The 17,929-nt window shown below is 42.1% G+C and overlaps 1 protein-coding gene across 3 annotated transcripts in view; it reads left to right on the forward strand.

Moving 5' to 3' along the window:
* The first annotated feature begins 2,819 nt into the window (after positions 1-2,819).
* Positions 2,820-17,929, forward strand: part of LOC106572896 (AMP deaminase 2) — a 114,137-nt gene continuing 99,027 nt past the window's right edge. The window contains exon 1 of one of the 3 annotated variants that reach the window (XR_006759363.1): positions 2,820-3,237. Coding sequence is in view for 2 of the 3 variants with exons in the window: in XM_045696459.1 (XP_045552415.1) it covers positions 3,132-3,237 (106 nt within the window). In the remaining variant the exon portion in view is untranslated. The remainder of the gene's footprint in view (positions 3,238-17,929) is intronic. The other 2 variants (XM_045696459.1, XM_014147478.2) reach the window with 2 other exon arrangements.

Genomic DNA, 17,929 nt, shown 5'->3' on the forward strand with positions numbered 1-17,929 from the left:
GAGGAGACGTACTGGAGACCAGGAGCGCTGAGCCGGCACAACCCATCCTGGCTGAATGCCCACTCTAGCCCGACAAATGCAGGGAGCCGGCAACGAGCGCACCGGGCTGTGAATGCGCACTGGAGATACAGTGCGCATCACCGCGTAACACGGTGCCTGACCGGTCACACGCTCCCCACGGTAAGCACGGGGAGTTGGCTCAGGTCTAAACCCTGACTCCGCCAATCTCCCCGTGTGCCCCCCCAAGAAATATGTTGGGGGGGGGAGAGCTGCTTCTCGGGCTTCCGTTGTTGTGCTACTTCCTCGTATCGTCGCCGTTCCTCTCTTGCTGCCTCCATCTCCTCCCTTGGACGGCGATACTCTCCACTCCGCGTCCAGGGTCCTTTGCCGTCCAGGATGTCCTCCCATATCCACTCCTCCTGGCCATGCTGCTTGGTCCGTTTTTGGTGGGATCTTCTGTCATGTTCGTCGTAAGAATGAGACCAAGGTGCAGCGTGGTATGCGTACATCTTACTTTTAATAGATGAACACCGAAGAAAAATACAAAACGAAAGTAAAGTTCTGCAGGTTTCACAGTAGCTATACAAAAACAAGATCCCACAATAACCCAGTGGGAAAAGGCTGCCTAAATATGATCCCCAATCAGAGACAACAAAAGACAGCTGCCTCTGATTGGGAACCATATCAGGCCAACATAGAAATACAATTATCTAGAATGCCCACCCAAATCACACCCTGAGCTAACCAAATAGAGAAATAAATAGGCTCTCTACGGTCAGGGCGTGACACTGACTGATCTGATATGGGTGTTAGTGGGCTGACTGTGAATGCACCAAAAGACTCTGGGTTGAGGTCAGTGATAAAGTAATCGACAGTACTACCCAAGGGATGAGCTGTCTCTCTCTTTCTCTCTCTCTCCCCCCATCTCCCTATCTCTCTCTCGATCTCTCTCTCCCTTTTCCAATTCAAAGAGCTTTATTGGCATGGGAAACATATATTTACATTGCAAAATGAAGTGAAATAGATTATAAACAAAAGTGAAATAAACAAAAAAATTGAACAGTAAAGATTACACTCACAAAAGTTTCAAGACATAGAGATATTTCTCTCTCCCTTTCTCTCTTTCTCTCTCTGTCTCTCTTTCTCTCTTCTCACTTCCTCTCCTTCTCTCTCCCTACCTCTCTCTTTCTCTCCCTCTCTCTCTCCTTCTCTCTCTCTCTCTGTCTCTCTTTCTCTCTCTCTCTCTCCTCTCACTTCCTCTCCCGCTCTTCCTCCCTCTCTCTCGCTCTCTCTCTTCCTTTCTTTATTTCTCTCTCTACCTCTCTACCTTTCTCTCTCTTGCTCTCTCTCGCTCCGCCTCTCTCTCTCTCTCCCCCTCTCTCTCTCTCACTGTCTGCCAAAAGGACCTTTACAGTTTTTCTCAACTGCTAAATCACAATTTCTGAAACCTTGCTCCATTTCCTGAAAACATTAAACACAAAACCTCATCTTCAAGCACTATTTACATAACCTCTGACTCCTCTCGCAAAATGAAACATTCACCTTAAAATAGTTTTACCTGTGTTCAAAATCAAACACTGCTCTCAAATCATAAACAAAGTGATCAAAATGATATACACTCTCAAGCAGTCAGTAAACAATACACCGAAAAATAGAAAACACATTGTTCAAAACATACAATTCTCAGGGAGAAGTACATTTTTAATCTAATGTGTATACTCATCTTCTTTTATTCGGTAGAAAGAAGGAAAAACAAAACAAAACACATGTATACAAAAATAACGAAGATAAACAGTCCTGTAAGGCATACAGCTACACAAGGAACAACTACCCACAAAATCCCACAGAAAAACACCCCTCTTAAATAGGACCTTCAATTAGAAGCAACTAGGAGCAGCTGCTTCCAATTGAAGGTCAACCCCATGAACTAAACATAGAACTAGACATACTAGATAAACATAGAAATATACTAACATAGAACATAGCCCAACAAACCCCGAAACACTCTAAACAAACACACCCCTGCCACGTCCTGACCAACCTACAATAACAAATAACCCCTTATACTGGTCAGGACGTGACAGGTATACTGTACGTGTTCTCTTCTCTGAATGTCCTTACTATGGTGGACACAGAAAATCGGCTCAAATTGGGTTGCACTCTAAGTCCTGCTTCCCTCATTGTCAGTCCATGGACAAGAACATGGTCTATAACTGTTGCTCGAATTTCATCAGATATTTCCACTCTTTGTCTTCCTCTTCCTCTTCGTCCTCCTCTTCCTCTTTCTTGCCCTCCTCCTCCTCGTTCTCCTCGTCGCCCACCTCGCATACGCACTCGTCCTCTCACACTGTTTCTCTTATCCATTCTCAGACTTTCTCCTTCCCACCTTCAACAACCTGTTTGCTCTCTGAACTGGCTTATATTGGTTGTGTCGCATCATTTGAAACAGGTTAAATCAATTTTGAGTGGTTGTGTTCAATCAATGACATGTGTTCTCTATTTGTATTTGATTGTTGCCACTTGTGTTTACCAGTATGGATGACATGTGCATTAGAGTGCAGAATGTGTTTTGAGAATGTGTTTAGAGTTTTGCTGAAAAGTCTAAGTGAGATCTGCAAATTGTGTTTTACCATGTGAAATGGTTTAAGGTATTGACAACAGACTGCATAATTAGCTAAACGAGTCCAGGCAACTGAGAACTTTGTTCAGCCAATGGGTTTTAGTGTTATTAACTGATATTATCAGTCAGTCCTCTGTGACCACTTCTCCTTTTGCACATGACAGGGTTGTGGTTGCCGGGGCAACAGAACAGTACAGAGCAGAATGGAACTGTCTGCAGCCGTGTTGTGTGTGTAACGTTGAGTAGCTCTGTCACGCCCCCAGCAGCACCGTCAACACTGCATTCAGGGAAGACACACACACAGCAGAAAACCCCCAGCTCTCTGCCTCTCTCAGCATCTGTGCTGCTTCTCTCGCTCTCGCTATCTCTCTCTCTTTCTCTCTATATCTCTCTCTCTACTTCTCCCCTCTTACTCGTGGCTCTCTAACTCTCCCTCTACAGTCTGCTCCAGCTCTGCCGTGCTGCTTATTGTGTTTTCTTTATCCAGTCTTGACTTAACCAGCCAGGGAAGATGTCCTCCAACCCGTCCCCAGGAGCAGGGTCTGGGCCTGGGGCCAAACCCAAACCCCAGTCCCCCTTGAGGAAGAGGGGTAGCCTGCAGTACTCAACCAGCCCAGGTAAGGAGAGGGACCAGGGATGGGGATAGAGGGGCAGGGGATAGTTTATATACCATGATATCTGTGACTGAGTGAGTGCTGAGTATGTATGACTGATGCAGTATGAAATGTATTATTTTTCATTTAACCTTTATTTATACAGGTTATTCTCATTGAGATAAAAAAATATATATTTTTCAAGAGGGACCTGCTAATTATATTAGTGATGCTACCGATGCAGACAGATGTTGCTGCACATGTTGTCAGTTACTCAATTACCTCACAGGATGAGTTACTCTGTTCTATAACTGGGATCATGTCCTGTTTAACATCAAAGCATTCAGTCCATGTGGTAGATGTACGGAATATGATGAATGAAGACAGAGACAGTCTGCGTGAGCAATGTTTGTCCTTTGACTAGTTTGGGGAGCTAGAGACCTGTTGATCGAGGGGAATTTTCGGGAGCAATGTTTTTAGTATCCCAAAAGAAGCACTCATTTCCTTGCGCTCATTGATTTTTGGCATGCCCTTTTTTTGGGGACAAATTGTTTTTGCTCGATGGTTGTTGAAAAGTAAATACAGAACTACCAGGAAACACTGTGTGACCCACTGCAGTAAAAAAATGAAAACACCCACAGGCATATTAGACTTTATTCATACCCATAGGTCTATATGTGCCTGAAAAAAAAATGAATTTAAGTTATTATTGAGCCATTATACAATACATAGCCTGCCACATATTACGCATGGCAGAAAAACATAAAGCAAAATGTATTTAAGATGTCTTTGGTACATAGTTGGTCTAGCCTATACTCCAAAACTAAACACATTTGAGTACCGTAATTTCCGGACTATTAAGCGCACCTGAATATAAGCCGCACCCACTGAATTTAAAAAATATTATTATTTTGAACATAAATAAGCCACACATGTCTATAAGCCGCAGGTGCCTACCGGTACATTGAAACAAATGAACTTTACACAGGCTTTAACGAAACACGGCTTGTAACAAAAATAAATAGGCTTTAACGAAACACGGCTTGTAACAAAAAGTAAAAAATTAGCCCTAAGCTTTAGTTGTCTTTTTGCACTGAGTCAATTCCTCACGCTGCTGTTTCCAACGTCTTATCATCGACTCATTAAGACCAAGCTCCCGTGCAGCAGCTCTATTTCCTTTTCCAACTGCCAGATCAATCACCTTCAACTTGAAAGCTGCATCATATGCATTTCTCTGTGTCTTTGCCATGATGAGGATGACAAAATGACTACCGTAATCAGAATGATGGGAAGTTTGAGCGCGTTCGATTTAATCTAAACAGTAAACAAAAAAGTTGTTTGACCTTAACCCGTTCGGCAATTTCATTGGTCTAACGAAAAATTCATGCCGCCAAAAAACTCAGCACGTCACAGAATGTGTTTTTTATGAGAAATATATTCATATATTAGCCGCGCCATTGTTTAAGCCGCGAGGTTCAAAGCCTGGGAAAAAAGTTGCGGCTTATAGTCTGGAATTTACGGTAATCACCCTTAAGTGTAGACTGTATTATTATGCATACTGGGTGGACTGGTTACCTTATGCTACACTCCAACATGTATATCCGTGAGTCTGGGGGAGAATGTATAGGCCTAGGCGATGCTGTTGGTTCATTGATTAGCAGGGCGGCTTACAGAGTTAGCTTACAATTATAGTGAATTTGTATTTGATTTTAAATAGCCTAGTAAACAAGAATTTGTTATATTTTCATAATTAATTGGGTGACACATTACATTTAGCTGTACAGAATATCTCACCACCGTGTGTTTCCATCTCCTCACCTCTCTGTCCTTAAAAAAATATTTCACACTGTGTAGCTCAAATGAAGCACTGTGTAGCTCAAATGAAGCACTGTGTAGCTCAAATGAAGCACTGTGTAGCTCAAATGAAGCACTGTGTAGCTCAAATGAAGCACTGTGTAGCTCAAATGAAGCACTGTGTAGCTCAAATGAAGCACTGTGTAGCTGCAGGAACAAGGTTGGAGAGCCCATGGAATACGGAGTTTGGGCGGAATATCACCTGTCGCACAGAGAGAGAATGCTCCTCAAACAGTGGTTGATGCTTGGAGTGGGAGTGGGGGACGGGGACGGGGGGGACATGCCCCTCCCCCATTCTGAAATTGCTGTTTTGTCCCCTCCCCCGCTTTTATAATTGGAATGTGATACAAAACGAGGCGACGGTGTTGCTTTAGGACCATGCAGACGCCTCTGAGCGGTCGGATACGCTGTTTGGAGTGTTTATCCAACCGGATAAAAAAATATTATAATAATTATGTCACCCCCCCACTTCTAAAACCAAAGTTGTGCCCAAGAAATACATGTTGTTATATTTATATTAAGCACAGCTCTGCTATAAAAAAGAAGTAGCCTACCTGTCATCATTGAAAAATAGACCTCCATTTGCTATTCCAGTGCATACAGATGACATGCATTTTTTTCTCCTGCTCCTGTTCCTGCCCATTTCATAATGGACCGTTCTAAATCAAAACTCATTTTACATATTAGTAAAGACCAGATTACATTGAGAATAGTCTGATGGGTGAAAATATGATCACTTGATGAGAGAACAGCTGTGCAGCCTGAGGGAAGGAACAGAGAGCAAGCTTTTTTTGAGACTTTCTCAAATCATCGACAGTCTATAGTTCCATCATGCAGCCCATATATGTGTTGATTTCTGATACATTCTAAGGTTTGTATCATTCACAACTAAAGTTGCCAAATAACTCTAAATCTATCTTATAGGACCTGTTTCAAATGATGACTTTAATGCTCAACGTAGCCACTTCATATGCTCGCTCACTCCGGAATGGGAAAAAATATCCTTTCCATTTTATTAAGCTAAGTTCAATTATATTCTCCTTACTATAAACTCATACAGTATAATATAAAATAATGGCACTTATAAGCATATATTGTCTGCTAAATGAACAAGTCTACAGCCTATATCATGGGGCATAGCCAGATAACATACAGTATCTAGTCTGATAAATGAACAAGTCTACAGCCTATAACATGGAACATAGCCAGATAACATACAGTATCTAGTCTGCTAAATGAACAAGTCTACAGTCAATATCATAGCCAGATAACATACAGTATCTAGTCTGATAAATGAACAAGTCTACAGTCTATATCATGGAACATAGACAGATAACATACAGTATCTAGTCTGCTAAATGAACAAGTCTACAGTCTATATCATAGACAGATAACATACAGTATCTAGTCTGATAAATGAACAAGTCTACAGTCTATATCATAGACAGATAACATACAGTATCTAGTCTGCTAAATGAACAAGTCTACAGTCTATATCATAGACAGATAACATACAGTATCTAGTCTGATAAATGAACAAGTCTACAGCCTATATCATGGAACATAGACAGATAACATACAGTATCTAGTCTGATAAATGAACAAGTCCACAGCCTATATCATGGAACATAGACAGATAACATACAGTATCTAGTCTGATAAATGAACAAGTCCACAGTCTATATCATGGAACATAGACAGATAACATACAGTATCTAGTCTGATAAATGAACAAGTCTACAGTCTATATCATGGAACATAGACAGATAACATACAGTATCTAGTCTGCTAAATGAACAAGTCTACAGTCTATAACATGGAACATAGACAGATAACATACAGTATCTAGTCTAATAAATGAACAAGTCTACAGTCTATATCATAGACAGATAACATACAGTATCTAGTCTGATAAATGAACAAGTCTGCAGTCTATATCATGGAGCATTCTCTATCTAGTGTCCCAAATGACACCTTATTCTCTATATAGTGCACTACTGTTGGACCAGGGCTCAATATATAGGGTATTTGGGACACACTGCACCACAATTGTCTCTGATTATCTGCAGAGATGTCAGCTGACAACACTTATTACTGTAATCACACTGCAGTACGTGTCAGACTGTCTGGGACACACAGTTACACACATCAGTGACGTGCAGGCAGGGTAGGCAGTAACTCATGTTTTTTGGTCAATGATTTTTGTGGGTTTTATACTCAATGTCCCCAAATGTGCTAAAACTGCTTTGAAAGCTCTGGTCGATCTGTGGCTACCTTCCTATCCTTTCAAATCGTTGACAGGCGCGGCCATTCATGACTCCATTCCCTGCTGATGGACAGTGGTAGGCATTGGCATCAAGGTTTATACTAGCTTTGTTCATTGCATTGAGCGGATGTATTATTTTTCAAATGCGTATTGCCTTTAAGGCTTAAACATGTTGTGTGGGAAAAGCTTGCTTATTTGGCCGTCTATATAATTTTGCACGGATCCCTTGAACTGAGTAAGGAAGCTAGCCAGTGGGCAAAAACAACCTGACAAAATGGCCACAATAAAGCACGTCAAATTATTTTCTCAAATTCTCCCATCTATTTCTTTCACAAAAGTTCTGAACTTATATACGTTTTACGGACACAGTATGTTTTACATTAGTTGTTATTAGTCTCATTATCTTGTTGTTATTAGTCTCAACCTTCAGCTCCATTCAACCAATCCCATCTATCTCTTAACACCATCCATATTGGATTTTTATTGGCCATATATTGTCAACTGTGCTGTGATGTTTCACAAAAACTTCTGAACCTTTCTATTCTCATAATTTCTAAAGATTGTAAATTAAAGGTAAGCATTTTTGCTAAAGGTATTATTATATTATTGATCGATTGACAATTACTTTTCTGTTCACCCAGTAATGCTATCTGCAGAGTTAGCTCCAGATAAATGTTGCAATTCTTCAACCATTCCTGGACCTGTGACCAAAAACAAGATACATATGGACAGGTTGTATGGAAGGTTGTATCCCCCATATATATAACATATATATATATAACATTCTATTGGTTGCAAGAATTTTGTATAATAATTGAAATTGAAAAATTCTATGTTTTGAATCCGGTGTAATTTTGCGTATCAGTTCATAAACCATGTGCCATGGAATCGGAACATCGAAAATCTCTTCCCAACTATTTTTCAATCAATATGGCACAGTTGTACATTTTTTGGTCCTTAAATGAAACTGGTATACTTTTTTATTTATCACAATTAACTTTAACCAATTGTGGTCTTTAATGCAGGGCCGACAGACAAGTTCCCTACTTTTTCTCTCGAGCCGCTCTCCACTACAGCCCCATCGATGTTAAGGGGGGCCTGTTCGGCCCTCTTTTTCCTGTAGTCCACGATCAGCTCCTTTGTCTTGTTCACATTTAGGGAGAGGTTGTTGTCCTGGCACCACACTGCCAGATTTCTGACCTCCTCTCTCTACGCTGTATCATCGTTGTCGGTAATCAGGCCTAACACTGTTGTGTCGTCAGCAAACTTAATGATGGTATTGGAGTCGTTCTTGGACACGCAGTCGTGGGTGAACAGGGAGTATAGGAGGTGACTAAGCAAGCACCCCTGAGGGGTGTTGAGGATCAGGGTGGCAGATGTGTTGTTGCCTACCCTTAGCACTTGGGGGCGGCCCGTCAGTAAGTCCAGGATCCAATTGCAGGAGGTGTTTAGACCCAGGGCCCTTAGCTTCATGATGAGCTTTGTGGGCACTATGGTGTTGAACGCTGAGCTGTAGTCAATGAATAGCATTCTCACATAGGTGTTTCTTTTGTCCAGGTGGGAAAGGGCAGTGTGGAGTGCAATTTAGATTGCGTAATCTGGGATCTGTTGGAGCGGTATGCGAATTGGAGTTGTTCTAGGGTTTCCGGGATGGTGGTGTTGATGTGAGTCATGACCAGCCTTTCAAAGCACTTCATGGCTACCGACGTGAGTGCTACGGGGCAGTAGTCATTTAGCCAGGTTACCTTCGCTTTCTTGGGCACAGGGACTATGCTGGTCTGCTTGAAACATGTAGGTATTACAGACTCAGGGAGAGGTTGAAAATGTCAGTGAAGACACTTGCCAGTACACGTCCTGGTAATCTGTCTGGCCCCGTGGCCTTGTGAATGTTAACCTCTTTATAGGTCTTCTTCACATCGGCTACGGAGAGCGTGATCACACAGTCATCCAGAACAACTGGTGCTTTCATGCATGCTTTGGTGTTGCTTGCCTCAAAGCGAGCTTAAAAGGCATTTCGCTTGTCTGGTAAGCTCACATCACTGAGCAGCTTGCGGCTGGGTTTCCCTTCGTAGTCTGTAATAGTTTGCAAGCCCTGCCACATCCAAAGAGCATCAGAGCCGGTGTAGTTGGATTCAATCTTAGTCCTGTATTGACGCTTTGCCTGTTTGATAGTTCGTCTGAGGGCATAGCGGGATTTCTTATAAGTGTCCGTATTAGTGTCCCGCTCATTGAAAGTGGCAGCTCTAGCCTTTAGTTCGGTACGGATGTTGCCTGTAATCCATGGCTTGTGGTTGGAATATGTATGTACGGTCACTGTGGGGACGACGTCGTCGATGCACTTATTGATGAAGCCAGTGACTGAGGTGATATACTCCACAATGCCATCGGATGAATCTCGGAACATATTCCAGTCTGTGTTAGCAAAACAGTCCTGTAGCGTAGCATCTGCGTCATATGACCACTTCCGTATTGATCGAGTCATCGGTACTTCCTGCTTTAGTTTTTGCTTGTAAGCAGGAATCAGGAGAATATAATTATGATCAGATTTGCCAAATGGAGGGCGAGGCAGAGCTTTGTATGCATCTCTGTGTGTGGAGTAAAGGTGGTCTTCCTCTGGTTGCACACATGAAATGCTGGTAGAAATGAGGTAAAACGGATTTAAGTTAGCCTTCATTAAAGTCCCCGGCCACTAGGTGCGCCACTTCTGGATGAGCATTTTCTTGTTTGCATATGGCCTTATACAGCTCGTTGAGTGTGGTCTTCATGCCAGCATTGGTTTTCGGTGGTAAATAGACGGCTACGAATAATATAGATAAACTCTCTTGGTAGATAGTGTGGTGAACAGCTTATCATGTTTTACTCCACCTCATATGAGCAATACCTCAAGATTTTTTCAATATTAGACATTGCGCACCAGCTGCTATTGACAAATGGACACACACTCCCACCCCTCGTCTTACCAGACGTAGCTGTTCTGTCCTTGTGATGCACGGAAAACCCAGCCAGCTATATATTATCCGTGTCGTTGTTCAGCCACTGCCTACGCCACTCCCTTGGACCTCCGTGTAGTCTTGCATTCTATGTTTTCTATTCTATGTTACTTTCCACCTTTTTCGCCATTGTTAGGTCGAGTTATTTGTTTTGTTACCTTGATAATGTAAGTAAATATCTCTGATTTATGCCCTTTATTTCAATGCATTTGTCACGACTCCCACCGAAGGTGGCGCTCCCTCCTGCTCGGGTGGCGCTCAGCGGTCGTCGTTACCGGCCTACTAGCTGCCACTGATTCCTTTTTTGTTTTCCCCCTTTCTGTTATTGTTTGCACCTGTCCTTAGTTGGGTTGATTAGCGGGGATATATGAGCTAGCTGGCCCGCCTGCTCTTTGTGCGGGATTGTTTCTCTGTTGTTTGCTTGTGTACACGCTGATTGTGTTTTTGCGCTAGTGCGTGGTTTTTGCGCCGACTGTGTTTTCCCCTGTGTTTGGGGCACTTTGTTTTGTGTGCGCTCTCATCGCTGTTTGGGGTGGCTTGTGTTTTCGCCATTTGGCTCATTAAAAGCCACTACCCTGTATCGCTGCTTCCTGCGTTTGATTCCTCTCCCGCTACGCCCGAGCATTACAGCATTATGTAGATTCAGCCGTTATTTAATTTCTGTCGTTATTTTCATTTGCTGGTCTGCTGTTTAGAGAGCGGCGCCCATGGCTTTGATTTTCATGTCGACGTTTGATTTATCAAGCTAGAATTTTAAGTTTTTATGAGACGTTTTCCAGTCATTTTGATTGTTGTTATGGAAAAACTTTGAACAATATTATTTATTATATATATATATGTGTGTGTGTGTAATAATATTTGACACCATAATAATATTGTGTGTGTTTGCGTGTGCGGTGCATTGGAAGAATTGTAAATCCATTGTGAAAGAAAATTCATTGCAAACTGTTTGGATGAAATGCGTACATATATTGGTATTTTAATGCCCAGATTAGTTGTAACTGTGGATGCTACATCTATGGCTGAGTTGATCAGTGTGTCATTTTGTCTGATGCTATGAAATATGCGGCCATCGGAGGCTATCGCTTGTGTATCTTGGCTACATTGGTATTTAAGCCTACGTTTGATTAAATCTTTTTTGTCAATTTCGGTTAACAGCCTATGTCAATCTGGCTGTTGGAGCTATCTGTTGTATGGTTAACTGGGCCTTCGTCAAGGTATTTGTGAGTAAATCTGGCTTTGATTAGGGAAAGGGAAAGGGGGATACCTAGTCAGTTGTCCAACTGAATGTATTCAACTGAAATGCGTCTTCCGCATTTAACACAACCCCTCTGAATCAGAGAGATGCAGGGGGGGGGGCTGCCTTAATCGACATCAACGTCTTCGGCGCCCATTATACCCATCCACTGACCTCACTGCACGTCACTGACACACACACACACGCACACACACACAAACAACTTTTAGGAGCTCCCATGAGTCCCATCTCTTATCTGTGACAAAAGAGTTCAGAGTTGTACTAGGTCTAAGATCAGAATGTGATTATTTGGTCGGGAGGCAAGACAGCACAATCTGACCTACGATCAGGCTAGCAGAGCTGTGGTCTAAAAAGGAAGGAGACTCCCTTTTAGATGGCTCTCCAGAGATCTGTCTGATGCCCTGGGGTGAGAATTGAACGGGCTCCGCTACTGTACAGCACAGTACAGACTAAGAACACACCACCATTATGGTCCTTATAGTTGTATTAATACAGCACAGTACAGACTGAGAACACACCACCATTAACTGCTTTCTTCTGGAAAATGTGAAGTCCAAGATGGACAAAGGGGGGCGTTGTTGGGGCTGTGATTCTGGACCTAAGGAAGGCTTTTGATAACTGTTAACCATGAGGTTCTCATCACAAAATTGTCCAAGTTCAACTTTTCCCCCAATGTTTTGAGATGGATGAAATCATACCTCGAAGGCAGAACTCAGTGTGTCAGAGTGAGCAATGAGCTGTCGCCCATAGTATGTTGTTATTTTCTATGGTAGAGTAGGTCAGGGCATGACAGGGGGTGTTTGTCTATGTTTTGTATTTCTATGTTCAGTTTCTAGTTTTGTATTTCTATGTTGGTGTTGTTTGGTATGATCTCCAATTACAGGCAGCTGGTCGTCGTTGTCTCTAATTGGAGGTCATATTTAAGCTGATGTTTGTCCCACCTGTTTTTGTGGGTGAACCTCCTGAGACGGACTACAGTCCGGAACCTCCTGAGACGGACTACAGTCCGGAACCTCCTGAGACGGCCTACAGTCCGGAACCTCCTGAGACGGCCTACAGTCCGGAACCTCCTGAGACGGCCTACAGTCCGGGAACTTCCTGAGACGGACTACAGTCCGGAACCTCCTGAGACGGCCTACAGTCCGGAACCTCCTGAGACGGCCTACAGTCCGGAACCTCCTGAGACGGACTACAGTCCGGAACCTCCTGAGAAGTTCCTCAGCCCAGAGTCTTCAGCGACAGCCTGCAGTCCAGAACCTCCAGCAATGATCTACAGTCCGGTTCCTCCTCCGACGATCCACGGTCCGGTGGTACTAGAGCGGAGGGATCAATGGGTGGAGCGAGGATTTCGCCCCGAATCAGAGCCGCCTCCTCAAATGGGGGATGCGCTGGATGAGAAGGTTCTGGGTACTGCACCTGAGCCGCCATAGACATTAGTCACCCACCCTACCCTCCCTTTGTGTTTTTGTTTTTGGGGGGGTTGTTGTTTGCGGGGGGTTTTGTTGTTTGTGTAGGTGCGTTCGGAGTCCGCACCTTTGGGGGGGTACTGTCACGTCCTGACCATAGTATGTTGTTATTTTCTATGGTAGAGTAGGTCAGGGGGTGTTTGTCTATGTTTTGTATGTCTATGTTCAATTTCTAGTTTTGTATTTCTATGTTGGTGTTGCTTGGTATGATCTCCAATTAGAGGCAGCTGGTCGTCGTTGTCTCTAATTGGAGGTCATATTTAAGCTGATGTTTGTCCCACCTGTTTTTGTGGGTGATTATATTTTGTGAGTAGTGTTTGTTTCTCCTCTGCGTCATGGTTTGTTGTTTTGTCCTTCAGTTTATTTTGTATTGCGTATAGTTTCACAGTCTAATAAATATGTGGAACGAAACACACGCTGCATTTTGGTCCGATCCTTTCGACAGCCGTGACAGTGGGCGTGCACCAAGGGTCAATACTGGGGCCCCTCCTGTTCAGCCTGTACATTAATGACCTGTCTTCTGTCTGTACTGGGTCTGAAGTTCAAATGTATGCAGATGATACAGTGATATATGTGCATGCAAAGAGCAAACAACAAGCTGCACAAGAACTCACTACTGTAATGGTCCAGGTCTCAGTGATTCGTGTTTGCATCTCAATGTGAAAAAAACTGTCTGCATGTTCTTCAGAAAGAGGGCAACAGATGTTACTGAGCCAGATGTCTATGTGTCAGGGGAGAAGCTCCAGGTGGTATCTGATGCTACTGAACCAGATGTCTATGTGTCAGGGGAGAAGCTCCAGGTGGTATCTGATTTTAAGTACCTTGGCATCATACTTGATTCCAACCTCTCTTTTAAAAAGCAGGTGAAAAAGGTAATTCAAATAACCAAATCCAACCTAGCTCATTTCCGATTTATACAAAATTGTTTGACTACAGAGGTAGCAAAACTGTACTTCAAATATATGATACTCCCCTACTTAACATACTGCTTTACTAGTTGGGCCCAAGCTTGTTGTACAACATTAAAACCTATTTAGTCTGCCTACAAACAGGCTCTCAAAGTGCTTGATAGGAAGCCCAATAGACATCATCACTGTTACATCCTCAGAAAGCATGAGCTCCTGAGTTGGGAAAATCTTGTGCAATACACCGACGCATGTCTTGTATTCAAGATCCTAAATGGCCTGGCTCCCCCTCCACTCAGTACTTTTGTTAAACAGACAGGGCAGCAGATCCACAAGGTCTGCCATGAGAGGTGACTGTATAGTTCCCTTAAGGAAAAGCACCTTTAGTAAATCTGCTTTCTCTGTGAGAGCTTCCCATGTCTGGAATACACTGCCATCAGACACACATAACTGCACCACCTATCACACTTTCACAAAAAACATGGAGACATGGCTAAAGGTCAATCAGACTTGTGAACATAATCCCTAGCTGTGTATTTCCACTTTCCATGTTGTCTGTTGTCTGTAGCTTATGAGGTGTGGAAACACTTTGTTGCTTTTATGGGTTTTGTCTTGTTGCTTTATGTGCTGTGTTGCTCTGTATGCATGCTATGTGTTGCCTGTCCTATGTTTCTCTGTCTGCATGCTATGTGTTGCTTGTCCTATGTTTCTCTGTCTGCATGCTATGTGTTGCCTGTCCTGTTTCTCTGTCTGCATGCTATGTGTTGCCTGTCCTATATTTCTCTGTCTGCATGCTATGTGTTGCCTGTCCTATGTTTCTCTGTCTGCATGCTATGTGTTGCTTGTCCTATGTTTCTCTGTCTGCATGCTATGTGTTGCTTGTCCTATGTTTCTCTGTCTGCATGCTGTGTCTTGCTTGTCCTATGTTGCTCTGCGTGTGCTCACTGCTCATTGATTGTCTGTATTGTAATTGTTTTTAATAACCTGCCCAGGGACTGCGGTTGAAAATTAGCCGGTTGGCTAAAACCGGCACTTTTACTGAAACGTTGATTAATGTGCACTGTCCCTGTAAAAATAAAAATAAACTTATAGTTGTATTAATACAGCACAGTACAGATTAAGTAAATACTAGAACACCCAGGTGAGTCTGCTTTAACTGTATCACAGTCTGTCTGCCTGTCTGCCTGTCTCCATTTAAATTAGAGATAGAACAATTTCATCATCCACTCAGTGTGGAAATTGTCTTTGGATTGAATGAGGCAGCAGGTTGGAATTGGAAGAAATCTGGTAGTTGGTGTGAAATGGATGAACTGTTAGAATAAATAATAACGGTTTAAGCAGTGAAACGGTTGGCCTATATATATATATATATATATATATATATATATAGAGAGAGAGAGAGAGAGAGAGAGAGAGAGAGAGAGAGAGAGAGAGAGAGAGAGAGAGAGAGAGAGAGAGAGAGAGAGAGAAAGAAACCACTGTGACTGACCCAAACTTAAGGAAAGCTTTGACTATGTACATACTCAGTGAGCATAGCCTTGCTATTGAGAAAACCCGTGGTAGGCAGACCTGGCTCTCAAGGGAAGACAGGCTGTGTGCACAGTGCCCACAAAATGAGGTGGAAACTGAGCTGCACTTCCTAACCTCCTGCCAAATGTATGAAAATATTAGAGAGAGATATTTCCCTCAGATTACACAAATCCAAATACATTTGAAATGTCTTTATTCTTTTGGAACTTCTATGAGTGTAATGTTTACTGTACATTTTTATTGTTTATTTCACTTTTGTTTATTATCTACCTTTGGCAATGTTAACAAATGTTGAGAGTGAGCCAATAGACTTACCTGACTTAATCCTTTGAGCTGTACCCATAGGCCGGCTATGAAAGATAAGCCTTGTGTTGAGGTCAAGGAGTGTGGACACTCCCATTTATTGTAAGGTTGAATAATAACAAGGTAATAGCAGGACCCCATTGGTCATTCAATTGGTTGTTGTCGAGCTCACACCGCCATAGAGTAGTACTATAGTACCTTCAATTAGGTTTAAGGATTGCCTAATAACTGTTAATAATAACTTGTTAATAACTATTAATAAAAACTAGAGGTCGACCGATTATGATTTTTCAATGCCGATACCGATTATTGGAGGGCCAAAAATGTCGCTACCGATTAATCGGCCGATTATTATTATGATTATTTTTCCCTGTATATATATATACACACACACACACACACACACACACACACACACACACACACACACACACACACACACACACACACACAGAGCTCTGAAGTGACAACGATACTGAAGAGTCTGCTTAGGAGACAAATACTCTCAACTGTTTGAATAATAAAAATAGAGTTTAAGTTACCTGTGATGAATGCTGAAAACAAAAACTGTAATTTCTATATGCAGGATATCCTATTTTAATAATGGGCATGGTAAGAATTGACTACCAAAGTGCGAGTCATAATTCCCATGACACCTTCTAGCAAAATCTGAAAAGCGGTTCCTTCATTTATTCCATAGGATATTTTTAGATTAATTTAAAATAAGGTCTGTGTTTGGTTTAGGCTTACACCACCTTGCCAATTTTATAACTGTGCAGATATCCATAGGATATAACTCTGATCAATATAAGCGAAGATACATTTTTTTGTAGAGTGAATTTATGAAAATATGTTGACAAACGTTACCTAGTGAGATTTACATGGGTATCAAAACGCCGAGGCGGTTTAAGCACAAAACACAGACCTTATTTGAAGTAGATCAAGACATTCTCTATGGAAGACATGAACGGTAAAATAACAAAGGAACCCCTTTCAAGTTCAGCCGCAAGTTATTACAGGAATTATGACGCGTCGACTATTTCTCTCTAAACCATATACCTTTGACTATTACGAGCCTGCTGCTGCCTACCACTGCTCAGTCAGACTGCTCTATCAAATATCAAATCATAGACTTAACTATAATATAATAAACCTTAGGTCATTAATATGGTCAAATCCGGAAACTATCATCTCGAAAACATTATTCTTTCAGAACCGTTCCGTATTTTATCTAACGGGTGGCATCCATAAGTCTAAATATTCCTGTTACATCACACAACCTACAATGTTATTTCATAGTTCTGTAAAATTCTGGCAAATTAGTTCGCAACGAGACAGATTCTGTATACCCTGATTCTGCGTGCAACAAACGCAAGAGAAGTGACACAATTTCACCTGGTTAATATTGCCTGCTAACCTGGATTTCTTTTAGCTAAATACGCAGGTTTAAAAATATATACTTCTGTGTATTGATTTTAAGAAAGGCATTGATGTTTATGGTTAGGTACAGTCGTGCAACGATTGTGCTTTTTTTCACAAATGCGCTTTTGTTAAATCATCCCCCGTTTGGCGAAGTCGGCTGTCTTTGTTAGGAAGAAATAGTCTTCACAGTTCGCAACAAGCCAGGCGGCCCAAACTGCTGCATATACCCTGACTCTGTTGCAAGAGAAGTGACACATTTTCCCTAGTTAAAAGAAATTCATGTTAGCAGGCAATATTAACTAAATATGCAGGTTTAAAAATATATACTTGTGTATTGATTTTAAGAAAGACATTGATGTTTATGGTTAGGTACACGTCGGAGCAAAGACAGTCCTTTTTCGCGAATGCGCACCACATCGATTATATGCAAAGCAGGACAGGCTAGATAAACTAGTAATATCATCAACCATGTGTAGTTAACTAGTGATTATGATTGATTGATTGTTTTTTATAAGATAAGTTTAATGCTAGCTAGCAACTTACCTTGGCAACGTAAAGCAGGTGGTTAGAGCGTTGGGCTAGTTAACGTAAGGTTGCATCCCCAAGCTGACTAGGTAAAAATCTGTCGTTCTGCCCCTGAACAAGGCAGTTAACCCACCGTTCCTAGGCCGTCATTGAAAATAAGAATGTGTTCTTTAACTGACTTGCCTAGTTAAATAAAG

Source organism: Salmo salar, chromosome ssa15 (genome assembly GCF_905237065.1).
Source record: "Salmo salar chromosome ssa15, Ssal_v3.1, whole genome shotgun sequence".
NCBI classification, from domain to species: domain Eukaryota; kingdom Metazoa; phylum Chordata; class Actinopteri; order Salmoniformes; family Salmonidae; genus Salmo; species Salmo salar.